The sequence below is a fragment of the Siphateles boraxobius genome, unplaced genomic scaffold, assembly GCF_051911475.1.
Source record: "Siphateles boraxobius isolate OS27281-9 unplaced genomic scaffold, OSU_SipBor_1 26, whole genome shotgun sequence".
NCBI classification, from domain to species: Eukaryota; Metazoa; Chordata; class Actinopteri; order Cypriniformes; family Leuciscidae; genus Siphateles; species Siphateles boraxobius.
Window position 1 is genome coordinate 13,268,064 of NW_027508876.1, and position 26,854 is coordinate 13,294,917.

The following is a 26,854-nucleotide window of genomic DNA, read 5'->3' on the forward strand; positions in this document are numbered from 1 at the left end:
TACACTGCCATGGGCAATGTGATTAGGTACCAGGTTGCTGTAGGCGCTGTGTAAACAGCTTATCTGCCAAAGGAGGCTGCGCCGTTAGGTAGTAGGCCTCAGCAGGCCTCCTTGTTTGGGCAGCCCCCAAGAGGGCGCTGTAGGTCAGCTTACCTAAGGTGGTTGGCCTTAGGAGTTCGGGCAGTAGACTCACTGATGGGTAGTAGGCCTTAAACAGGCCTCCTCTGAAGGGAGTCCTAACGTTGTGGGACATACATTATAGCTGCAACCAGGTAGCTAGCCTTATTAGGCATCCTGTGGGTGGCCTTAATATTTGTGTTGGTGTAGAATGGTTCCCAACGGTATATGTGTGTAGCAGAATAGACTGGCTATCAGCTAGTAGGCCCAACCAGGCCTCACTGATGGCGAGTCCCCGGCAGTATGATTTTGGCTGACAGCACTGACTTGCTTCAGGCCTAGTAGGCCTCTCAATCTTCTAAGGGAGTCTTGAGTGACGGGGTATACAAACAGTGGTGTTTATGGTCTTGACCTTAGCAATGCCTCCCTGACCCTGAGCCCCATCATGGGGTGCTCGACTGTTAATTCCCTGGCCAATCAGACAATTGGCTTCAGTGGGCCTCTCTGGAGGCTAGCCCCGATAATGATTAGTCGGATAGGATTGAGCACAGTAAGGCGGTTGGCCTTATCAGGCCACCATGTAGCTTGGTCCCCAACCTTACGGCCATGTCAGTCAGTTTCTTACCTAAAGAAAACTATTAGACGACCGGCTTTAACAGGCCGTTCCGAGACTGAGCCCCAAGACTGACACCAGGAATCAGGGTTCATGGCAATAACCAGTTTTAGCTTGCTATCGGGTAGTAGGCCTCTCCAGGCCTCCTTGAAGGCAGGTAGTAGACCTCTCCAGGCCTCCCTGAAGGCGAGTTCCCACGGATGCTAGCTATCAGGTAGTAGGCCTCTTCAGGCCTCCCGGAAGGCAGGTAGTAGGCCTCATCAGACCTCCCTGAAGGCGAAGTCTCAAGGATGGGCAACTGCACAGCTAGCTGTACTGGCTGCAGGGTAGTAGGCCTCACTAGGCCTCCCTAAAGGCAAGTTCCCAAATACAGACACTAGGTAGCCAGCCCTCTGGTTATCAGGTAGTAGGCTTCACCAGGCTTCCTTGTAAGTTGTCTCCAAGCGACGCTGGGTTCTGGCAGCTAGTGGCCACTTGCTATCAGTTCAGCTGGCCTTAGCAGGCAGCTTCTGAAGGCGAGCTTGAGCCCTAGCATGACTAATGGTCATTTTCTGCTACTGGTTCCCTCCCGGAACCTCTTTTATCTAGCCTACAGCCTGGTTTACCTATCAGGCGGGCCATGTGCTCCCCTCACTGAGGGTCACTATGAGTACTCAGCCTCCTAGTCTAGTCAGACTGTCGTAAGCCTCTCGTGAGGCCTCCCAGTTAGATCAGGCCTCCTCAGTGCTTTGAAACACAAGCGCTGGGTAGATCTGTGGATCGAGCAGAGAAACTTCCCTTGCTGGCAAGGGTTGTAAGCGCTATGCTGAGTCATGTGTCTCTGAGATCCGGGATGAGTGTTTCACTATCAGCTTCGCAGTCCCTCGGGTTGGATGCCTTATCTGAAGGCAAGTGTCCAAAGGCTCTGTCTTCGGACAGACAGGAATTTGGCCAGACTGAAATGTCCAATGTAAGTGATGCCAGGTCAGGCCTTCCTGGTAGCATTTCAGGTAAGTATGTTCCCCTGAATGGTGATTGGCTGGGGCTCCCTCGGTTCCCTAGCCACATTCCCTAGAAGGGACCCCTTCTAATTTGATGCTACGGTGCTAGGCCCTTGAGCAGGCCCAGGTAGGCCTTGCATTAAACAAGGTTTATGAAGGTTTTAATGTGAAGCGTATAGCTTGGTCTATGACCATAGGGAATGCTGTCTCTGACAGCCCACTGTGACCTGAGGGTGAGTGGTTCTGGCATTTCATTTGAATTTGCTGGTTCTGACAGTTGTCGCCAATGGGCATGCACTCCCCTTAGCATGGCGACGTGGTATATCGTTCCCCAAAGTGTAATTTGACGCAGTGCGAATTCCCTTTTGAAAGCGAATGTCTCAGGTTACGACTGTAACCTCTGTTCCCTGAGAACAGGGAACGAAACACTGTGTCTTTTCGCCATGCCTCGGGGCCTGCCTAGCAATCAGTCTGTTCAGACGAAAAGGTGATTATCATGTTAGCAAGTAAAAACTTAAAACAATTTTGAATAATCTAAATGTAAAAAATATATACATTGGATGATTCATCAATACACATTTTAAAACCGTTACCTGTAGTTGTCTGATATGTTGCAGTTGGAGGCGGAGCTCAGAGACATTCCTTCTGAACAGGTGAAAGTTAACATGCAAGGGGGCGGGGCCTAGTGGTGGTGTAGGGGCGGGGCTACGCTCAGGAGGTGCTGCAGCAACTTTTGGTGCTAATACTGGAGAACCTCCTAAAAAAAAACATAAAAACACACAAAAACATGACCTTATGTAGTATGTAATATTTCATGGCCTGTGTGGTGAAAAGTCAGACTGTGCTCTCAAACTTATGTGTGGGACAGTTATGCAGATAGGTTGCTGGAAATATTGTGACAATCCAAGTTTTATAGTTTGTAAACATTTACCGTAAAATGGTAGTTTAATATTTAATCAATTTGAGTATCTAAACAAATGTATATTCACATATATTGGCCCTAAGCTGTAAGGATATGTGATATTTGTTGTTGTACCCACATTTGACTTGGCAAGATTACATTTCAAACTCGACTGAGCACAACTGATATACAAAGTACAGCAGTTCAGGTCAGGTATTGCAAAAGTACATTATTTCTGTACGTCCACAAGACAGCTTGTAGACATGTTTGTTCTTTTTGCGGCTTATGCTGTCTGAGGGACTCGTTCACATCAGTGTGTATGTGTGGAAAGAGTGGGAAAACTTGTGGAAGGCAGCATTTGTGAGTGACAGATGAATGGAAGAGGTAGGATTGTTGGGATGCTCTCACAGCCACTGCATTACAATCTGCTGCTGTGAGAGCCAACATACACACACACAAAAAAACAGATGGGGTCTGGGGGTCCAGGAGGGACGAAAAGAAGGAAATTACCTGTGCTGTGAGCCGGTGACCCAGACTTTACCGGTTTCTCGCTGGAAAAATTTAGAAGATATCAAATGACTGGAGGTACATATGCACACATAAACACACACATAAACACACACATACACACACACATAAACACACACATACACACACACACACACACACACACACACACACACACACACACACACACACACACACACACACACACACACACACACACACACACAGATAAAATCACTCAACAAAACTCTTGAAGTTAGTCTTTGTTACAGTGGCACAGGCATTGCCATTCATTCAGGTACCGGCTACAGTGAGGATGAGTAGTCAATTTAGTTCATGCACAGTTAGTAAGTCCTCTTACCCACCAAGTCTAACCCAGTGTCTGATTACCACCACCATTAATCCATTATAGCCCTTCTATTTTCTTTTCCTATTTAATTTGGGAAACGTTGTGATATTCTGGGAACTACATTACCCAGCCAGCCCTGCTTACCTGGGGTGTTCCTTGTTGCTGTCAGTGCTGTGGCTCTTTAAGAGAGCGTGCTGCACAAGACCAGTCAGACTGGCTATTTGCTCCTCCATGGCCTTCATTCTCTCTCTGTAGAGAGATAGAGCATATCGCACTCTTACTACTGATGGGGTGTGTGTGGGGGGCGGACGAGGGGGAAAGCATATTGAAAAAACAGTGGGACTATATACCTCATGAGATGGCTCAGTAATCAAAGGCCTTTTTACTCTAATTCCTCATTAATAAAAAGACAGTTCTGTTTTTGGATGCTAAATTTGAAAACAGCACAACTGTTTTCAACATTGATAATAATAAGAAATGTTTCGTGAGCATCAAATCAGCAAAGGATCATGTGACACTGGAAATTTAGCTTTGGCATCACAGTAATAAATTACGTTTCACAATATATTAAGACCGAAACAGTTATCTTAAAGCGTAATAATTCATAACATTAATGTTTTACTGCATGTTTGATCAAATGAATGCAGCCTTAGTGCAGGTAAGAGACTTTAAAAATGTATTTAAAAATCTAACTGACTCCAATCTTTAATGATAGTTTAATAGTAACACTTTAAATGTAGAGTATGCTGCCATTCATGGGAATCTTATGTGAAATTGCACAGATAAAACAACTTGAAGTAAAAACATACACTCTTGGAAATATATTCACCACATTTAAATTACAAATCACTTCCTTAAACGATTCAAGGTTGATGTTAACTGCAAAAAGAATTAAGCGAAAGAGAGTATGATCCGGACTCCTGCCTGTGATCTTTGTCGCATGTACAAAAAAACCCCAATACAACACAATCATTAACTTGTCGCAGCAAATGATTAAATAACTAAAGCACAGTTAAATTAAACTCTCATGTTTATGGGTACAATTCTCATAGGACCCATTTGCCATTTCTGTGCCAATGAACACACTGTTCAAACCACTATTTCGTTGCTCTGCAAGATAATGTTAGAAAAGTCTGGCCTGCATGTGCTCTGCTCTGTAAAAACAGTTTAGCATGTTGACTCTGTGTATTGACTGTTCTCTGCTAGCAAGTACATAGCCAAGCACAATAAATCTGACTTACAAGGCACATACAAGAATAAAGGGTACGATTAAGTCCACTTAACCAACACAGTAAAACAAAGCTGTCTGAACTATAGTTTAAAGCCTTTTTGTGATTTACGTAAGGCTATATACTTGAAAACAAACCCAGCTAAATAATTTATGTGAACATAATAACGGCTGCTAGTATTTAGATGAGACATTGTCAATGTGTTTTTGGATGCAGTTAGGGAATGACATGATGCAATGGAAGACAACATACTGATGCAGTTAGAATATGAACATGGATGCTAATGTTTCCTGTTAGTTATTTCCATGCTCAGATATCCCCATTCGCTCTAAAACATTGACTCACCGTGTCTGAGGGTCTGTCGGGGGGGTCAGAGGATTGTGAACCTGAAGATCCGGGGTGGCCGGGGACCCCATGCCACTCCTCGTTTTTACCATGGTATCCATTATAACAGGAGCTTCCTTCCTAAATGATTGTCTGACAGAAGAGGCCCTCTCCATAGTCATGGAGCTCTGTGGTTGGCTTGTGTGAATTTCCATCATTCGCATCTCGCCCATCCGGTGTGGGGAAGAGGGTGGGGTTTTGGAGCCGAGCATTGGAAGCTGGCTATCAGTGTACTTCCTACTTTTCTGTCTGAAGAGTGAATGATGGTCCGATGGCTCCATAGGAACGCCGGGGTTACTGTAAGAGCGAATGGTGGCACGGTGGTAGGCATGGTCTACAGCATCAGGGGGCAGGACCTGGTGATGTAGCATATACGGGTCAGCGTAATGACTTTCGGCTCGGGCGGGCAGCGACATGCTCTTCGCATGCTCTACGTCCTCGTCTGGTTTTACATCCCGCCGCTCGAGGATGGCGCTCGGGCAGGGGGACGATGCACGGGCAGGTGCAGGGAGAGTGTGTCCGGCTCGCTCACGTGGCATTGTGGCAACCCCACCACCAGAGACACGTGGGCCGAAGGGAATACGGGACGGGGAGGGGGGCATCGCATGAGGTGTGGTTGGGGACATGGAGCCCTGCATGTGGGGTGGAGGAGGACCCATCGGGGGCTGCCGGAGAGGATGACCATCCCGTCCAGCATACATCATCTCCCTGTGAACCTGAACAAAGAGAGAGAGGACATAAGATTTCACATTAAAGGAGAGTAAAACATTTCAAATCCTGCTGAAATAAAACCGCTTAGTTGTTCGTTCAGCCAGCTTAGGCTGTTTTTCTTTCAGCAGGGAAAGTAAGAGATATGTTCAAATTACACATAATGTATTCATATATGTAATATGAACACAAAAGTTTAATTGTATTCGATAACATGGCCCCAAAGTGGCTTCTGCAGCCAAGTGAAATAAAAATAATTATAAACAATTATAAACTTAAGAACCTTAAAAAATACCAGCTGAAATCACATGAAAATTATATTTCTGACCATATTTCTACATTCAAAACTATAAACCATATGTAATAGAGGTTATTATGGAAAATTAGAGAATAAAACTACACTAAAGTACACTTACATGGTTCTAAATCAGTGTTAACCCTAAAATAACACTGTTATTTTAGTATTAACATTATATACTATTATAGTATTGTTTAATGTTTTGAATTAGCTTTTATTTTTATATTTTCAACTTGTTATTTTAATTTTAGGTTGTCTTAGTAATTTTGTCATTTTATTTGTTATTTTTTTTAGCTATCTATTTAGCTTTCATTTATTTTATTTCGGTTTTAGCTTTTAGTAAGTTTAGTGCTTCAACTTATTTTATTTTAGTTAGTTGACAGGGCAACATTTCTCATTTTCGTTTAAGTTTTTCATCTAAACTGTATATTTTATTTTAGCTTTATTTCAATTATCGAAGACGATTAGTTTTAGTTAATTTAGTTAATAATAGTTTTAGTTAAAAATAACAACACTGATGAATACACGTAAAAAAATGAGGGTCCATGTGATCGTTAGTGTTCCAGTTTAGTCTAAAAGGCTTTTCTGTTCAGCCATCACAGTGAGAAAGGACGGTTACATTTCCATCTAACATGTGAAATGAAAAGGGTTGAGAGAAGTCAAAGAAAGAAAGACTGAGAGACCATGGTATTCATGGTTTAAAAAAAAAAAAGTCTTCTTGGATTAAATAATATGCCATTGTTCTCCGGCTAAATTCAGAGCACCTGTACACTTTTTTTTAACAGGCAGCACGCAGGCAGCCTGATCTGACCTGACCACCCAAGAAGGTCCCAAAGAGTAGACTAATCACACTAATACGGTTCAGATGGAAACACATATTTTTGTGGGGGGTGGGGGGGGGGGGGGGTGGGGGGGTGCAAGTATGTGTGTGTGTTTGTGCATCAAGACAAGTGATTATGGTTCACACATCCCACGATGTAATTAACAGGCAGAACTGGATATAGTATCGCATTAAACAGATGTCTGCATCCATAGAACAATGCTACTGGTTAACCGCAATCTACTGTAAGCAGAATATGGATTGATACGGCAATGATAAACTGCCATTTCATTCAGAAACAATTAGTTAACGTAAGTTAAAGTAAAAGACAAAAGTATGACCTGAGCAGATAAAAGATTCCCGATCAGCTACAGAATGCAGAACTTCACGCCTGAGGATACTAGACAGACAAACTCCAATGTATCGGTCTCAATCTCCAAACTCAGCAATGAGGAGCAACAGGAAAAACTATATGACATAACAGATGAAAAGAATTCAGACAAAAACTGGTTCAGAGTGAAACTAGATGTTTTCCTTTTTCGGTGTGTAAAATGACAGAAACAAAAATGGCATTCAGACTTTTTCATCACCTCAGGCCCAATTTCATTTAGCACAAAACCTGTTTTTATTTTTTTATTTCTTCATCAGTAACTCATTTAAAGCAAACGTCCCAAATCAAATCAGGTTCCATTAAATTAGGATGCCACATTAGAAAGCAGCTGCTTATGAGGGCAGAAGATAGCAAAGCATTTTAAAAGAGTTATTGTCTGACTATATCTGCCTCATCCAAAAATAGAAAACAAACAAAGTGGAAATACTATTCAGAGGAAACAGACAAGAATGTAATTTTAAGCCCAAGAGATTTGTAAAATAATAGAAAGACGACAAAAATATGTTCCTTTACTCGAAGCGTCGCCCTGTCCCTCTGAATCTGAAACAATGAGCGCTTTGTGCAGGGGTGAGTCAGCGCTCAGGCTACACCCAGAACAGGAGAGACTTCCACGTCTTTATCTGCTTCAGGACAACAGCATGCTTTTCTGCAACATCATTTCACCATTGTGGTAAATCTTATAAATAAATATGCATTTCACCTGCTTTACCGCTTTACACATACAGACATACACACACACACACACACACACACACACACACACACACCCACACACACACACACATATATATATATATCTATATATCTATATATACACGTTGGCAACAATTATTGGCACCCCTAGAATTTTTTATGAGTAAAATATCTCTGAAGTATATTCCCATTTATATTTAATTTTTTTACCATACCAGGCTGACATGGAACAAGCTGTGACTTCTTGTATAACAGGAGTATAAATATGAGGAAATAAAAAGGCCAAATTCCATTCATCATTTATCAAAATTAAAACCAAAAAATATAGTTCGGATGTGCAGCAAAAGATTGGTTGAGCTTCACAAAATAGAAAGTGGCTGTAATAAAAAAGCATTGAAAATCCCCATTTCCACCATAAGGGCAATAATTAAGAAATCCAATCAACTAAAGGTGTTATGAATCTGCCAGGAAGAGGACATGTGTCAGTATCGTCTTAAAGCAAGGTGAGGAGGAACGTTTGAGTGGACAAAGACTCTCCAAGGATCACAGATAGAGAATTGCAGAGATTAGTTGAGTCATGGGGTTGTCAGACACGACTGGAACTTCAAAAGGGAGCGGATTCTATGATATAACACAAAAATGTGTGACTGAGCACAAAATGAAGCTTCTGCCATGACCATCCCATTCCCCTGACCAGAACACGTTTGGTCATCCTTGCTGAATTCGTTAAAAAAAACGTACTGACCCTAAACTTAAATTTGAAATTTAAACTAAAATTTCTCACACACACACACACGCCCGCACGCACGCACGCACGCACGCACACACACACACACACACACACACAACCACAAACAGTTATAGAGAGCAGGTAATGCAGTATTACTAGGAGTTTGGTAAGGCATAACAATCATCTCCAGATGTTACCTGAGCAACACTTTCTGAATAACATGAAAGTTCTTGCCTGTCTCAACATCTCCGGGTTCTCATCTTTTCATTTTCTCTGCATTACCTTAAAAGGTAGAGAATTTTGCTGGAGGATGGTTGACATGAAACATTAAACCTGTGATAAATAAAGAAATCAAAAGATGATGGAATGAGAACATTTGGTTTGAGTTTGGCCCAGAGGGATTAAAGACAATTCTGATGCCCCCTTTTTCCACTCATTTTCTGCTCCTCTTTCTTTCTTAGATTAAATGCCACAAGGCTTTGCTGAAAACCTATGACCAGAAAGTGTAGGCAAAAGAAAACCATTACTCTTGACACAGACCCCGTGCAACGATTAATTTTAGATTCCTTAGAGAGCTGCATTGTTTTTTATGGGTCTGTTTCAAATTAACAGTCATCTGTAAACTGTGGTCAGTCACGCTGCACAATAATCTGCTTTCTGTTTTAACAGACTGGTATGCGGTTGAATACGTGAGAGCTCAGATGTGTGTGCGCGTGGGTAGTACGGACACACACAAATTCGACTGTATCTTTAATCTCAAAAATGCTGGGTTGTTTCAACCTATGTTTGGGTCAAATATGGACAAACCCAACTGTTGGTTTAGATTTTTTTATTAAATTGCAGTTAAAATAAATTAGCAATTAAATTAACTGCTACACAGAAACGTTTACATTCATTGTCACGCCTGCCAGCCGGAGAGCCTATGATAGCCACCAGCGGGCACTCCGCCCTAGTCCTTTACCATTCCAATCATGAACTACATTTACCATAAACCTTTGCCTGGACTCATTATTGTGTGATTACATCCAGCTGTGTGTCATTAACTTGTTATGTCTGTGTATCTAAGCCCTCTGTTTCCTCTAGTGAAGTCTTGTAAGTGTCACACTGCATTTCTGAGTGCTCTCCCTCCGGTTACCCATGTTTTTGGTTTTGACATTGCCTGGTTTCCTGGATTTTCCTGTCTGCCTGTGTTTTACTGCCCTGCTGTGTTTTTGGATTATCTGAACTGTGTTTTGAACTGTGTTTTTTCTGAACATGCTAGTGGTGGGCAGATCGAGGCTTCGTGGAGCATTGAAACAGTTGAAGCAAATGTGCCGTATTGTGCCGAGGCTTCGAAACAATCCGACACCCGTCTTCACCTAGACCCCTAGTGGTCAGAACAGTGTAAATGAAAAAAAAAAGGGCCAAACATTCATAACACCTTTTACATATCTATTGCAATTTTTTTTAAATAATTGCATTTGAAAGATTTTATCTAATCATCTAATAAGATTATCAAGTGTCTTTATGTTCTTTTATCAATTGTCAGGGTTTGTTCTATGAATGGCTCAGCTAACAGGCCAATAAGAGATTACTATTATTCATTTTAATTATACTACTGTTTAATTAAAATGTTTACAAATGTATAAAACCAACAGACAGTTGTTCATTGGTTCTCAGTGACCCCTCATGATTCATCGGTTGACAGAGATCATCGCCCCCAGTGGTGAACCACGAAATTTCAAAGTGTTTCGAAACGTTTCGAAACAGTTATGACAAATTGAAGCCTCTTTTACTGAAATCAAGTGCCTCTGGCAGTTTGATATACGCTCTGAACCATTGATTCGTAACAAAAGATTTGTTCAGGTTTCGAAGCTTTATGAAGCAGTGTTTTGAAATTGCCATCACTAACTATTGCCTGTTTTATGGATTACGATTCTGGGTTGCCCTAATAAAAGCTGCGTTTGAATCTTCATCCAAGTCTCTGGGTACTTTGCGACACATATGTTTATGCCGAAGGAGGTGCGTCAGACGGAAACGCCATGCAGGTAACATTTCACCTGTGTTGTAAATTAAACATCCTGGGTGTATCACTTTACCAAATTTCTTTATTTCAAAAGGAACTGTGTCATTTCTTATCGCTGAAATTAATTAAGAAGAATGCCTTAAAAATCTGTAATTTAATAGTTTAATTTAGACTTGCAGAAAACCCCTAGTTGTCTAGTTTTTTCCTTTTTCCTTCTATTTATTAATTTATAATAATTTTAGGTTTTATTTATTTTCTTTGTCTTGTTTTATTATGCTTGACTTTTGTCTGGCTAGGAAATATTCAATATTGTGCCAGGCCAATTAACTGTACTCTTAAATAATTTCTTGCATAATTATAATTAAAAAAATGCCTATCAAGTAGGCTATCAACAGGAAGCTATGACAATGATCAAGACTCTTCTTCTCTCTCTGTCACAGACACAAATGATGTGTTTGAACAGGTGCAGCTTATTTGATTAGTCTGTTAAGTCTGTCTGAGTATCTCCATGCCAGTTTGAACTGAGACTGACTGATCATGTGTTTCTTTGTGTGTGTTCGCTCATGCACATGTATGTGTGTGTGTGTGTACTTCAGTATAAGCACCGGATGAAAGCATAATGGATCTATTGTCCCCTGACAGTTACAATAACAACATCTGTGGTCAAAACATCAGAGTGTGTGTTTGTGCATGGTCTTCTTCATGTTTGTGCGTTCTGGCTTCAAATCAAGCTCAATTACCATATCTGAATTACTGAAACAAACAGAATTATACTGAGAGATTTGCAGGCAATGCTCCCAACTGGATATATTTCCATATTTATACAACATGTCGTTTAGCCTGTCACGCCTGACAAAGACGAGTCAATAAACCAATAACAATGTGTCTTATGTTACATATCAACAAATAATTATGTCCTAAAGTTTTCACTGGCATATCGCTGATTCTTGCTCAGGTTTCATGTGAATATAAACCATTTTTATGGACGTCCACTGCTGTGTGTTGACATTGAATGTTTCCCTTTTCCACAATGGGAGAAGAGGGAAGGAGTGGAATGACTCTCGTGTGACATGAAAGAAATTCAATTTACTGCTTTTTTGATTGGCTGAGAGATTAAAGTCATCTGTACTTAAATCTGTTTAAAGACATTTACTTCATATCATATAACTCTTCTACACATACAGACCAGAATATTCATATAAAATCCACTCACCTATAAGATTAATCAGCCAACTGGTACAAACAACAAATATTTTAGACTTGAGTGTCCCATTACAGCATTATAGGAACAAAATACTTTTTTTTATTATTTGTTATGAGATGCATTAGATATGTTTGATGAAGTACTGTCTAGTCTTAGATACATCTGCATCCCTCTTGGTTGCAAAGAGCAACCATCATTTTTCTTGACATACTCTACTGAATTGATATAGTTACAAATGTTATTATAACATTTGTGCAAGTGTATTAAATAGTGTATCAAAAACAGCATTCCCAAAAATGAAAGTAACACAATAAATAAATTATAACAACTCCAGTCCATATTTTCTGAAGTTTAAGCAGCTCATTTTATTGATAATTTGTTGCAAAAGATTCAGGTCTTATTTTGTATCCTTTCATGCAAAGTGGCAGCTATGTTTTTACAGAAACACAATATGATCTGGGCGTCAAACCTATGATCATTGTCAGTCATGTGGTTAAGCATGTGAGAGCTTGTGCGAAACTTAAAGCCTTGATAGCTGTTATGCAATAACCTCTTGAAGGTGGAACAGGCATTTTAAAAGTGACAAGGAACCCCGCTCACCTCGACACAGTCCAACTGTGAATTGTCACAGTTTCTAGCTGATTATACTTTCATTGACTTGTTAAATGTATTACTATTGTTCTTATGTGTGCCTGAACTTGATGGCGACCCAAGACTTAACACTTCTAAAGTCCCACATTTGGATAAAAGTAAAATACCAACATACAAATCACATAGCCATATAAAAAAAGTATCTTTAAACTGCCACACTGACACTTCCTGTGAACTTTGGCAACTGTCTGAATAACTTGTTCTCACTCTTGTCAGCAAACAGATAATAGTCTCTATCTTTTGTATTCTTTCTCTCTCCCTTTAAACGTGTACATATGCAACTGTAAGGCATCACTCACCATAGCTTAATCCACTTAGACATGGACACGTGACACAAACAATGCGCCTTTCAACTTCTAATTTTGCGCACATTCTCAAAACAAAAATCAAACAAAATATAGTGAGCAAAGTCCTTCACTTCCTGGAACTTTCACAACATCCCTTAAGGGCTCTTACGGCAGCGTCTAAAACTCTAATCAAATGCATATTAGTTGTGCGAGTTGGTCAAAGCCAAACCGAGGATTACCACAGACAAAAGTCTGGGGCTACCTTGTTAAATTTGGGGAAACACAGAGAGAAAATGAAAGCCTTGCGATCTAATTTCCGTTACATCACCACCAAACAAACAGGGCCGGCATGGCGAGAGATTAGAGAGGATTATGGGAGGAAAAGGAACGAGGAAAAAGCCTTTGCCTTTTATTCAGTGCTTCCACCAATTCCATTTCAATCCTGATCCAATCCCCCTGAAATTAGGCCCGGGGGACAAAGACGGACATGAAAGGATTGGAATGGGGTGACTGGGGTGGGGGTGACTTTAACTGTGAAGAGCAGAGCGATCCCTGGTGATGGCCGAAAAGAAAAGGGGAGTCCGGGAAGGGAACTGTTATTTAAACAATGCCCTCAGTAAATTTTTTTGATCTTGCCAAAAAATTAAAAGTGCCAACATGTGGCCATTACAGAAGGATCTGGAAAAACGGACTACTTAGTAGGTTGTTCGAACAATTAGAGAAGCCTACTATAATTACGTTTGTTAAAAGTCACGTCCACCAAATACACGGATGCTAAGTACAATATATATCGGAAAAGTATCGGTTATCAGCCAATAACAGGGATTTTTATTTACCTTATCAATTAATACTCAATATTTATCAGCTGATTTAATTGTTCATACTCATTTATCCCATTTTAATTATAATTGTTAAATCTTTAGCAAATCTAAAAATTACTTCATTTTTCAAACTGTAAGTTATAATGCTTTGATGTATATCAAATGCTTTTTTAAACTTTCTATTCATCAAAGAATCCTGAACAAAAATGTATCAAGGTTTCAACAAAATTCTTAAGCAGCTCAACTGTTTTCAGCATTGATAATAATAAGAAATGTTTCTTCATCATATTAGAATGATTTCTGAAGGATCATGTGACACTGAAGACTGGAGTAATGATGCTGAAAATTCATCTTTGCCATCACAGAAATAAATTACATTTTAAAATATATTCAAATAGAAAACAGTTATTTTAAATAGCAATTATATGTCACAATATTACTGTTTTACTTTGTTTTTGATCAAATAAATGCAGCCTTGGTGACCATTAGAGACTTCTTTCAAAAAACCTTACTGAGCCCAAACTTTGAACAGTAGTAGATAGACTAGTGGACCAAACATGTAGGTTGTTGGGTGACTATCCAGAGTTCTCAACTTCACCAAACTCCATAAATGATTTGATAATCTCATTTATCTAGTGCTCTCCTTGAGTAATATGTATCTGTTCAGACGTGCAGCGTGGAAGTCTGAAGTATTTAGACCACAAATATAAACTTGACATTATCAAGACCAAATACAAAGCATGTCAAACTGAAATTTTCCATCAGCTATCTAACCATTCACAAAAACATATCTCCGTTAAGGATTCTGACTTCTTATTGATCTAACAAAAATGTCCACACTACCATGGCACTCACCCTTGCATCTCCATTGCTTGGCCGGGCTCCATGACTGAAAGCTTGCGCTGGGTCTTTGTGGTACACCTTCAGGCAGGAGTGATCTGTTATGTTCCTGTGCGGGGAGAAATCCACATCGGTCACATATTCAGACCAAACGTCACCATCCGATCGGGGTCGCATACGGTACCCTGAAGGTCGGCCCCTGAGCTCTGCCACAACAGGGTGCACTAGGGCCGACGGTATATCAACACGCGAGAGCGGAGAGTGGCAGCGAAAGAGGTCGAAGGAATCACGAGAATAAAGCGTTTCGCTGAGAGACACCGGCGAGCTGGAGCGAGAAATTGGAGATGAAGGTGAGAAGCCACGACTCACTGTTACAAAATCCATGGTGGCTGAGATATCCGTTAATGTCCAGACTATAATTCTCTGTAGGACCAGAAATGATTTACTAATACAGCATTGAGCTAAAACATTAACTGTCTACTAACCAAGTTTGTCTATTTATGTTTTTAAGTCTCGTTCTTCTTGGACCTCTCAAAATGAGTTTTGGTGTTATACCGATTTGTGTAAAATGCCGTGAGCATTTTTCTCATGCAGTCTGATATGTGGTCATGTGGCTGTAATTCACATTTACAGCCGTGATAAAAAAGAAGTTGTCTCAAAGTACATGTTGCATCATCATGGAAATGTAAATGTACTGACCGCTCCTCTGTCTACAGGACAATATGTGTATGAGTCACTATTTATAGTCTCATTAGATCTGAGAAAAAGTCAATGATTAAATTTGGTTGTGGCCAGTTCTAAAAACAAACAAAAAAACATGAAATCATTGGATGATCACATGATTATTTCATCAGTGTTTTCTGCTGAAACAGGAAGTTTGAGTGGAAATAACTACTTTAGTCATACTCAATCTAGAGAACATATAATTGGACAAAAATCTGCATAGTGCAAGCTGAGTCATTAATACTTTTCATCTGTTTCCCAAGAAATGAAACACTGGTTTTAAAAGTATTTTTTGGGGTATTACTGTTTTTCCTGTATTTTTGATCAAAAAAATGCAGACGACTTTCAAAAACATTTTAAAAAATCCCAAACAATACTGTATGAAAAGTACTGTATATACTAGAAATAAATTTTGTCGACTTTTAGCAGTATACTAGCATGTAGATAGCTCAAGTTTTTATTTCATCAGGTCTTTCAAAGGTGATTCCCAACTGAGAAAGTGTTGTGGTTTACTCTTAATTCTGTAAACAGGTAGAGAGATACATTAGGTAAGGAAAGCTATGCACACATAAGTGTTCAGAGATCGGCTGAGGTGGAGGGAAAGATGAAAGACCAGAGAAAATGAGAGTGAAATATATGTTGGAGTGTTTGTTTGATGTGCGACATAAGTGGTATGTTAACATTAGCTGTGCTGGTGTGCTGGTGGCTGGTGGGTTTGGAACAGCATGAGGGTGAGTAAATGATAACATATATTCATTTCCATTAATTTACAATTCTTTACCAGCTGCACAATTCCTGTAAAATCAATTCATGAGAGATTTGATTACTAAGTTTGTTCTCAAGGAAAACGCAGTCGAACAGGAAAGAGAGGTGCAATTGGACCTCGAAGAATGTCACTTTCAGTGTTGATCGAAACAAAAGGAAGCATGTGGAATGAGGAAAGAAGACAGTATTCTGTTCAAACTTTGAAGGGAAAGTACACCAAAACTGAAAATGATCTCATAATTTACTCACTCTCAAGCCAGCCTAGGTGTATATGACTTCATTCAGGCGAACACATTTAGAATTACATTAAACAACATCCTGGCTCTGTAATGGCATTGTGAATAGTGCCCTAGTTTTTGAAGTAGGTTAACAAATGCTATCTGAATGAAGCGATGGGTCTTTGTAAGAAAAATATCCATATTTAAAACCTTATTAACTATAATCACTGGCTTCTGACAACGGCCGTATGCGTGATCATGAGAGAGTCCGGGTGGCATCCGACCTGATGTAGGACGTATGACGGCGTAGCGTAAGCTTAGAATTAGGAATTAGAAGTCTAAAACGAGAAGTTTTGAAGAAAAATGTAAGAGTATTTCGATATAAGAGAAGCCTCAGGTCAGAGGTCACCTTTCTGTCGGAACTCGACCCTCTCGTGAACACGCGTACACAGTTGCCGAAAGCCAGTGATTATAGTTTATAAAGGTTTAAATATGGATAAAATTCTCACAAAAATCTATCATTTCGCTTCAGAAACCAATTAATAACCCGCTGTAGCCGTTTTATGATAGATGGATGCGCTTTTTTGAGCTTGAGGGTGAGTAAATTATGGGATAATTTTGAATTTTGGGGGGACTATTCCTTTAAAGTGGCTGAATCTGATGCACACACACTCACCTGACATCAGTGAGTTCATAGTACACGTTCCTGGTCTCATCTTTGACGTAGATGGCGGTGTTGGGCGACTCCAGCATCTTCATGTTGAGCTGATGATGGAATGCACTAACGAACAGAGCCCTGACTGTATCTACACTCGTTATCTCATTAGGCATGCGTATCTGCTTCGTGTCGTCTCCATACTGCAGATATAACACCCCTGAAAAACAGGAAGAGGAAACATGAAGAAAGGTTGAGAGAAGCATGCAACTGCACTATTATGTCTAAATAAATTAAAAATACAACACTTGCACTTAAAACTAAAATCACGAGTTTGGGGATCAGAACATTATAATGTACATTTAAAAAAATGCTAAAAAAGACGCTTAACTCTTTCCCTGCCATTGACGGAAATGTACGTCAAATGTGCGTTGTTTTCACTGTTATACGGTAGGGGGCGCTATTGTGCATCTTCTGAAAGAGTACTGAATCTCCTGATCAAAACACAAGCGAAGAAGAAGCAGAAACAATCGATATCATATGTAAGCATAAATGCATATGTAAAATAACACAATCATCAACATTAAACAGCATAAGAACCAAAACTGCCTAATGTTACTGAATGAAATTTTGACCCAGGCTTTTTGCTCAAAATGTTGCTTTTTTGTTTTTTTTACAAAACTTACTCATAATCAAGTGTTGATAGAAAAGGAATGCATGAAGCTAGAATAAAACTTTTTGTTAGTTTGTTTAAAAGCAGAGGTTCTGTTCTTTCTTTTGCATGGCATATACAGATATTCACACAACAAAATATTATGGGGGCCATGAAACTTTTGTGAAAATTATCAAAAATGCTGGCAGTGGCTGGGAACCTTTTTCAAAAACTCTGGCGGGGAAAGATTTAACATGAAGAAAGATTAACTATTAACTATTATCATTGGCCGATATCTGATATGGCACTGATATATCATGCATTTCTTCATGCGACCATATCGATAAATCACTTATCTCTTCTTCCATGACACTCTATGAAGGATCCACCCAATTCTATGTGTGGTGGGTGTGTAAAATCTGGTGGTAAAATTTGTTGGGAAGAGCAAGTGGGCGAAAGAGAGAAGTAGGGTGTGGCCGAGTGTTCTAGGACGGATGGAGGGAGTTGTAATGTTTGCCTACATCGGTTCACAAGGGACCATATGAATGCAGATAAGTGAAATGTGTATTTCCGTGTTCGCTTACTAGGTGAGACAACTGTTTGTGCGCGAGTGAAAGTGTTTTTTGTTAGATAGATAGATAGATAGATTGTTTTAAACAAAATGTTAATAAATTAATTAAATAAATGTCATGTTGCAGAACACTTAATAGCAGATTTTTGTGTTTAATGCACATGACTCAGCTGCTCATGTAAACAGTAGACAGCTCACTTGGGTTTGGAACAGTCTCTGAAACCAGTCTCTCTACCCTACCATTTCACTCTAATGATCGACATTAATAACTAATTATCGAGCATCAAACAATCAACAGCATATAATTCACAAGAGCACCTTGGGCTAAATGCCAAGCCACATCTGAGGGACTGCTTTATTCACAATCACATACTAGCACTCTTAGACAAACTGGAAAAGCCTCAAAGGAAAAAGGTTCTAATTGTTTGAATTTTAATACTGTCCACATGAGACGTTTCAATCATCTCCATTCATACTGTTTACTGTGGAAAAAGATGATTAATTCTGATTACAAATTTATTCTTATATCATCCCACTGTCTAGTTGTCCAATGTGAAGACAGAAGATATCTTTTCAATCAGTAACCGCCCTTTTCAGGAGCATTGGAAAAAAATATTTTTCCCGTTCATTTTCTGTTATTTCTGTTATTTCATCACTGCTATTTTATTATTGTTTATATACTAGTATTTGATATTTTGTATTATATATCTTTTATTTTTAGTTAAAATTTTTGTAATTTATTTATGATTTGGTTTTGACAGATGTTTTTTAATATTCTATTTAGCTTTAATTTATTTTTATTGCAGTTTTAGTCATTTTAAATTTAAGTTTTTCATTTCATTAGAATATTTATTTGTGTATTAACTTTATTTCAATGACTGAAAACTATTTAGAAACAATAACAAATCTGATAAGGATTTAAAAAATTTGCAAAAATTTTTAAGTTATGAATCAAACAGCTCTGAAATGAATCACAACATTACAAACTTTGAAGCGAAACTGTATTTGAAACTCCAAGAAAAACATGTATATTTAACATATTTTACCAATTAATGAACTCCATATTCCACAAAACTCTGCAAATAACGTTAACGAATAAAAATGGAACAACATGAAACTACTGACTCAACAGCAATATATAATCAAATAAATCATATTTGAAGCGTATTGCAAAATATTAAGCAAGGCTTATATGATATTGTTAAAAATACATTTCTGTAGAGAAAAATGAATGGGATTTTTACTTCCAGTACCAGACTGTAGTAATCTATTCTTCCAAAGAAGGTCTTACACAAACAAACCTATATGGCATCTCCCAACAACTGAAACTTAAGACCGCTGAACTAGAGGAATGGTGACTTACAGCAAGCAGGTCTCTAATAGATGCAGGTCTCCTCGCCTTCTGATTCTTCTGATTAAACAACATCTAGGTTTTCCCTGCAGGTCTGCCTACATCTACATGTTCTCAGAGCAATATTGAGGGCATAGTTTGAGTGAACACACTTTTTCTCCCCATAACTGTCTCTCCAGATGGTCCTTGTTTAAACCGACCAATCAGAGTTAAGCAGCCAGAGAAAGCTCCCATTTCAAGGCCTGTGTGTGTTTGACCGTCATTCTATCTGGATGTAGGGAGTATTCAGAGTGTGCTGGTGAATGTGGGTATATGTGTGTGTGTATATGTTGGCAAAAGAGTCCTATTTCCGTGTGTTTTGTGTGTGTGTGTGTGTTCACAAGCATAAGTCTGTGCGATAATACACGCCTGTGAGATGTTAAGTACAGGCTATGAATTTCAGCTGTGGAGCCTCGTATATTTCCATTACATGAACCGATGATGACAGAGCCAAATTCACTGTTATGACATTGAACTTATATACAAGAGACAGACAGACAAACTTAAGTAAACACACACTTCCACAGATACTTAAACTCTGCAACTAAATCGTTTAGCAGCCAGATGGAAAATAAGCAAGGCATCAGTGTAATCGCTCATTCATACTGGTGAATTCCACAGAAAGCACGGCGGATTACCGCAGAAATCGAACACCCGTCATTCACAATTCGACAGGCTCCTCAACCCTTGTGAGTTTGTTTATTTGCTTTTCCTTATTATAAATTGAAGTTTAAATTAAATGTAAAATAAATATATATATAGACGTCAAAGTCATTATTCCCATGCTATGCTATTGCAAATGTGTTCTGAATTTCTATGAGTTTCTATCAGGCTATAATAGGGCTGCATTTTGAGAAAAATTTGATTTTTCTGATAAAATTGTGATTGCTATGTAAAATGTGATTAAAGTATTATTATTACTATTACTACTAAATAAATATATATAAATTACTAAATAAAAAAATTAAAATATTACTATTGCAATATTTCACTATAAAATAAAACTATATTATTATAATTTTACTATTCAATTATTTTATTTTATTTTACAACTGTAAAATTACTATAATAATATTTATGGCTATCTTAATTTCTTCATTTTCAAGTGATAAACCATCAAACTTTTATTTTGACGGAAAACTGCAGAGAGCCCTTAAAGGGATAGTTCACCAAAAAATTAAAATGACATCATCATTCACTCACTGTCAAGTTGTTCCAAACCTGTATGAATTTCTTTCTTCTGCTAAACATAAAAGAAGATATTTTGAAGAATGTCGGTAACCAAAAAGTTGATAGGACTCCCATCTAGACTTCCATAGTATTTTTTTTTCCATAACATGGACGTCAATGTGGCCCATAACTGTTTGGTTACCCATATTCTTTAAAATATCTTTTGTGTTAAGCATAAGAAAGGAATTTATACAGGGTTGGGGGAGCTATCCCTTTAAAGCTTTTTTTTTTTGTTGATATGTGCTTTTTATTACAAGATTTGGGAAGATTGGGAAGTCGGTGCATGTTGCATTCCCAAATGCATGTTAAAGTGACTCAAACTTAGAGATAATAAATAAATAATGAATAATGATAAAGACTTAACTAATAATGAGATAAGGAAAACAGTGACGCGTTCACACTCAAACATGCAGCATTTGCGATTTAATAATCGCACTAAGCCATACACGATTTCAGTTTTATTTCAATTAATCGTGTTGCCCTAGCTAGTAGGTCTTTCTGCATGGTTGCTATATTTAGAATGAGAGTATCTGTATATAATTTAGTATTCATGTATCAGTGTGTATACCTAGTGAGCGATCCTTGGTCTGGTTAGTAGAGCGGACCACAGGCAGACTGGCACGCGAACGGGAGCCTCGGGTGAAGGCCATGGGCATGTCACACTCAGACATGACCTCCAGAGCATCTAGAGAGACCAGTGAGCCGTGCTCCACCTGATCCACAAACACAGGAACTGGACTCTGACACACCACACTCTGCTTAGAGCCCCGGTTCTGTAGGAGGAAGAAGAAAAGGAGTGTGAGATAACATGCTGAATTTGATGACACATCATTAGTGCAATTCCTGAAAACCAAGGCATTTTTTGGATTCTCTGCTGGAAAACACTGATTATACCAGCTTAAGATGGTTAGACTGTTTTTAGGACATTGTAACTGGTTTGTAGTAACTGGTTCGTAGTAACTGGTTCAAAGTGGTCTACTGACATAAACCTGCTTGATAAACCATTTTATTTCTCTACTGGGAAAAAACAGCTCATACCAGCTTGAGATGGTCGAGCTGTTTTTGGGACATTGTAGCTGGTTTGTAGGAGCTCGTTCAAAATGGTCTACTAGCACAAACCAATTTGTCAAAGCTATTTTTTGTCTTCTCTGCTGGGAAAAAAAGAAGATTATACCAGCTTAAAGCTCCAGTAGGTAGCTTTTGTAAACAAATATTTGTTAAAACTGTCATTATGTCCTGAAAGTAGAATATGAGACAGATAATCTGTGAAAAAAATCAAGCTCCTCTGGCTCCTCCCTGTGGTCCTACTCCCATTTGCAGAAATACACCGCTCCCGGTCAGAAACATCCAATCAGAGCCAGGAGGAATGTCTTAGCAGTGTCAATCATGCTCGTGTACGCGCTGATCACCCCTCTCTTGCACAGCGCGAGCGCGTTCCGTCGTTCGTGACTCTCCTGTTCAAACTCGTTTCATCCAAATGAACGAATCGTTTTTCGAGTCATTTCGTTCATTCAACGAACGAAATGACTCGAAAAAAGATTTGTTCATTTGGATGAACGAATTTGAACAGGATCACGAACGTCCCGGGTTACGTATGTAACCCTAGTTCCCCGAAGGGACGGACGCTGCGTGAAATCGCAGTGGGAACGCCCTCAGCGTGACGCGTCTGAAGCATGAATGAAATCAGTCAATGGAGAGAATGAGCGTACGGCGAGTGACGTCATCGACCAGGAAGCTATAAATATCCCCTGAGTACACAACACGCCAGCTTAAAAGTTACTGAAGCAGCGACCCAAGGGGATGCCGAGAGTATGGCAGGACACGCAGCGTCCGTCCCTTCGGGGAACTAGGGTTACATACGTAACCCGGGACGTTCCCCTTCAGGGACTACCGCTGCGTGAAATCGCAGTGGGAACGCAATACCCACATCCCCATACGACCAAATCCCCGTCGTGTGTCATTAGGAGACACAAACCGACGAGAGAACCTGAGCCCCGGGAGCGGAGCTAAGATCGAGGGAATAAAATCTAACGAAAGTGTGCGGTGAGGACCAGCCTGCCGCATCACAAACGTCCTGAAGAGAAGCTCCTGAAAGAAGAGCTGTAGAAGCAGCCATACTCCGGGTGGAATGAGCCCTTACAGCCAAAGTGAAGGCTGATGGGCCGAACCATAAGCAAGTGGGATGGCCTCGACCACCCACTTGCTCATCCTTTTTCTAGATGCAGGACACCCTTTCTTAGGTGACCCAAACAGACGAACATTTGTTCCGATCTCCTCCACAGGGCAGCTCTGTGGACGTAAGCATCAAAACCCAAACTGGGCACAGCAAATTAATTTTCTCCTGGTCTGACGTCAGAAAAGGCGGAGGACAGAAAACCTGCAGAACTATAGGTCTAACTGAAACAGTTGGAACCTTAGGAACATAACCTGTTCTCGGAAAGAGAAAGGCCTTAACCAACCAGGAGCAAATTCCAGGCACGAGGGAGCCACCGAAAGTGCTTGAATATCTCCAATTCTTTTTAGAGATGAGATAGCGAGAAGAAGGATAGTCTTTAGAGTAAGAAACTTTTCCGAAACATCCTCGATGGGCTCGAAAGGAGCAAGGGAGAGACCTTCTAAGATGACGGCCAGATCCCAAGCTGGTACCCTTGTGCGAACTGCAGGCCTCAGCCTCAAGGTGACACGAAGGAAGCGAGACATAAGCGGGTGTTTCCCGAGGGAACCTCCACTTGAAGGGGTGTGGTAAGCAGCTAAGGCCGCCACATACACCTTCAGTGTGGAATGGGATAACCCTGTGGAGAGACGGTCCTGCAGGAAATCCAGGACTGTACCAACCGGGCAGTTAACTGGGTCCTGCTGGCGCTCTCCACACCAAGAGGTGAAAAGTTTCCACCTCGCGGCATATAACTTCCTCGTGGAGGGAGCTCTGGATCGGAGGATGGTCTCAACGACCTCAGCCGAGAGACCAGAATCTATGAGCTGGGCCCCCTCAGAGGCCAAGCCCACAGCCTCCATAGCTCTAGACGGGGGTGAAAGATCGACCCACTCGCCTGAGAAAGCAGATCTCTGCTGATCGGTATCTCTAGGGGAGAGCCGTTGAGGAGAGACACTAGGTCCGCAAACCATACCCGGGCCGACCAGAACGGGGCTATTAGCAGGAGACTGAGCCCGTCCCGGCGAACCCTCTCCAGAACTCCTGGGAGCAGAGCGATCGGGGGAAAAGCGTACAAGCGTGACCTCGGCCACGGATGTACCATCGCATCCAACCCCAGCGGGGCTGGATGGCTGAGAGAGAACCACAGCGGGCAGTGTGATGTTTCTCGAGAAGCAAATAGGTCTACCTCGGCAAGACCGAAATGTTTCCATAGGAGTTCCACCACCTCGGGGTGAAGACTCCATTCCCCGGGCCTCGGCCCCTGTCTTAACAGGATGTCTGCCCCCTGATTTAAATACCCCGGGAGATAAAAGCTCTCAGAGAAAGAATTTTCCCCTGGGACCATAGAAGGATCTGACGTGCCAGTTTGTAAAGCGGGCGAGAACGCAAACCCCCCTGATGGTTGATATAAGAAACCACCGATGTGTTGTCTGTCTGGACAAGAACATGGTGGCCCCTTAGGTCTGGGAGGAAGTGTTTCAGAGCCTGAAACACCGCCAACATCTCTAGGCAGTTTAAGTGCCACAGACGATGATGGTCCTCCCACAGACCCTGAGCCCACCCGTGAGAGAGGCATCTGTCATTAGCATAACGCGACGACAAGGAGCTCCTAACACAGGGCCTTGGGACAGAAACCAAGGATCTTTCCACATGATCAGGGCGTGATGACACCGTCGCAAACTCACGATCATGCGAAGCGGATTTCCCCTCGGGGAGAATCCCTTGGTCCTGAGCCACCACTGTAACAGTCTCATGTGCAAGAGGCCAAGAGGTATCACGTTGGACGCAGCTGCCATGAGACCTAGCAGTCTCTGGAACTGTTTTACAGTGGATGACTGGCCTAGCTTGACCTGATCTACTGCAGCGAGAATCATAGCAATACGAGCAGGTGACAATCGTGCCTGCATCGTCGTTGAATCCCACACTACACCTCGAAAAGTGGTTCTCTGTAATGGAGAAAGAACACTCTTTTTGGCGTTGAGCCTCAGCCCCAGTCACTTGATATGAGCAAGAACGACATCTCGGTGCCGAACCGCCTGTTGTTCCGATTGAGCTAGAATCAAGCAATCGTCTATATAGTACAGAAAGCGGATGCCCTGTAACCTCAGCGGGGCTATAGCAGCATCCGTACACTTCGTGAATGTTCGGGGTGACAGTGCTAGGCCGAACGGAAGAACCCGATATTGGTACGCTTCGCCCCCGAAAGCGAACCTCAGGAACTTCCTGTGTTGAGGGAGGATAGATACATGGAAGTAAACGTCCTTTAGATCTATCATGACAAACCAGTCCTCGGATCTGATTTGAACATCCCCAGTGACAGACACAGCGCCCTGTAACGTACTGGCAGGGAACAGCTGGTCTGGGCACTCCACAACCCTCCTCGGAGGGGGCGAGCGTCCCTCTGGAAATCGCTCGCCGAGTCTCTCTACGCCCTGTGAAGGCAGGGTTAGTAGAGCAGACCACTGAGGGCATCGGAAAAGACAGGGCACCGTGTTCTTGTGCAGTGAACTCAGGTCTTTCACGATAGGGACCACCCTCAGAACCCTGACGTTCAGCACGTCAGGATTTTTTTTTTTTTTTTTCGATGAAGTAGTATCCTAACTCCCTGCTGGGTGGGGGACCCATTCCGCCAGGAACTCTACTAAGGGAACCAGCCTCTCGAGGCTGGCCTCCGGATGAACATCCCGAGTGACAGACACAGCGCCCTGTAACATATTGGCAGGAAACAGCTGGTCTGAGCACTCCACAACCCTCCTTGGAGGGGGCGAGCGTCCCTCGGGAAATCGCTCGCCGAGTCTCTCTACGCCCTGTATAGGCAGGGTTAGTAGAACAGACCCCTGAGGGCACCGAGAAAGACAGGGCACCGTGTTTTTGTGCGGTGAACTCAAGTTTTTCCCGATGGGGACCACCCTCAGAGTCCTGACGTTCAGCCCGTCAGGACTTTTTCGACGCGGCCTTTCTGGCGACAATGACTGTCCTCAGATCAGTCCTGCCCCGAGAAGGCCGTGCCGGAGAGCACCCCGCCTCGTCCCTCCAGTTTCTCTGCAGGGGGGCACGAGACGTGACACTCCGCTTCTGCTGTGCTCTTTTTGAAGACGAACTCGACGAAAGACTTTGCTCTGGTTGAACATTCTGCGTGACAGACACAGTGCCCTGTAAATTGCTTTTAATTCTAGAAACCTGTCTATCAGCTGGCCACTCGATACTGTTATTTTATTTTTTTGATTTTTTTTTAGCTTTTCAACAGCCCGAGATAATACATCCATCAAACCTTCTTCATTTGCAGTATAATGTGATAAACTAGTTTTCTCTGATAATAAACTTTCGACATCCAGCTCCTCAGAACTGGAAAATCTCAATTCAACATCATCATGTGCCTCCACCCGGGCAGAAGTAACCGCCGCAGCGCGTGCTTCCAGAGCCGGGTGAGAGGCACTAGATCTCGTCGGAGATAGCTGAGATAGGGCGGAGCCCGTCTCAACGTCGCCAGCGAGATCCATCTGCGAGCCCCAAGACAAGCGCCGCCGCTCTGCCTCAACAGAAGCGGGACCCGAGCCTCGGGGAGCTCGCAGCAAATCACTCTCCTCGAAGAGCGATCGCCGCGAGCGCAGAGTTCTCAAGGGAAAACGCTCGCAATGCTGACAATCGACTCCCTCGAGAGTCGACTGGGCATTGCTGCACTCCCAAACAAGCCACACTTAGCTCGTGTGAATCCCCACCCGTGATGTGCCGAGTACAGGGGGGAACACACTTCTTATACTGCTCGCTAATATTGTTTTTTTTATATAAAATATATATAGTGAAAACTCCTGACAAAACAGACAAACACAATCGACAGATTCAGACACACACAGAGCTGCTGAAGTAACTAAAAGCTGGCGTGTTGTGTACTCAGGGGATATTTATAGCTTCCTGGTCGATGACGTCACTCGCCGTACGCTCATTCTCTCCATTGACTGATTTCATT

At 41.4% G+C, this 26,854-nt stretch overlaps 1 protein-coding gene across 13 annotated transcripts in view; it reads right to left on the reverse strand.

Moving 5' to 3' along the window:
• kiaa1217 (KIAA1217 ortholog) overlaps positions 1-26,854 on the reverse strand; it is a 159,260-nt gene that overhangs the window by 16,178 nt on the left and 116,228 nt on the right. For 11 of the 13 annotated variants that reach the window (XM_077244387.1, XM_077244384.1, XM_077244382.1 and 8 more), the window contains 7 exons: positions 21,301-21,505; positions 16,911-17,109; positions 14,544-14,637; positions 5,042-5,796; positions 3,612-3,716; positions 3,122-3,162; positions 2,304-2,467 (listed from right to left, as the gene is read on the reverse strand). In XM_077244387.1, the coding sequence (XP_077100502.1) occupies positions 2,304-2,467; positions 3,122-3,162; positions 3,612-3,716; positions 5,042-5,796; positions 14,544-14,637; positions 16,911-17,109; positions 21,301-21,505 (1,563 nt within the window). The remainder of the gene's footprint in view (positions 1-2,303; positions 2,468-3,121; positions 3,163-3,611; positions 3,717-5,041; positions 5,797-14,543; positions 14,638-16,910; positions 17,110-21,300; positions 21,506-26,854) is intronic. The other 2 variants (XM_077244390.1, XM_077244389.1) reach the window with 1 other exon arrangement.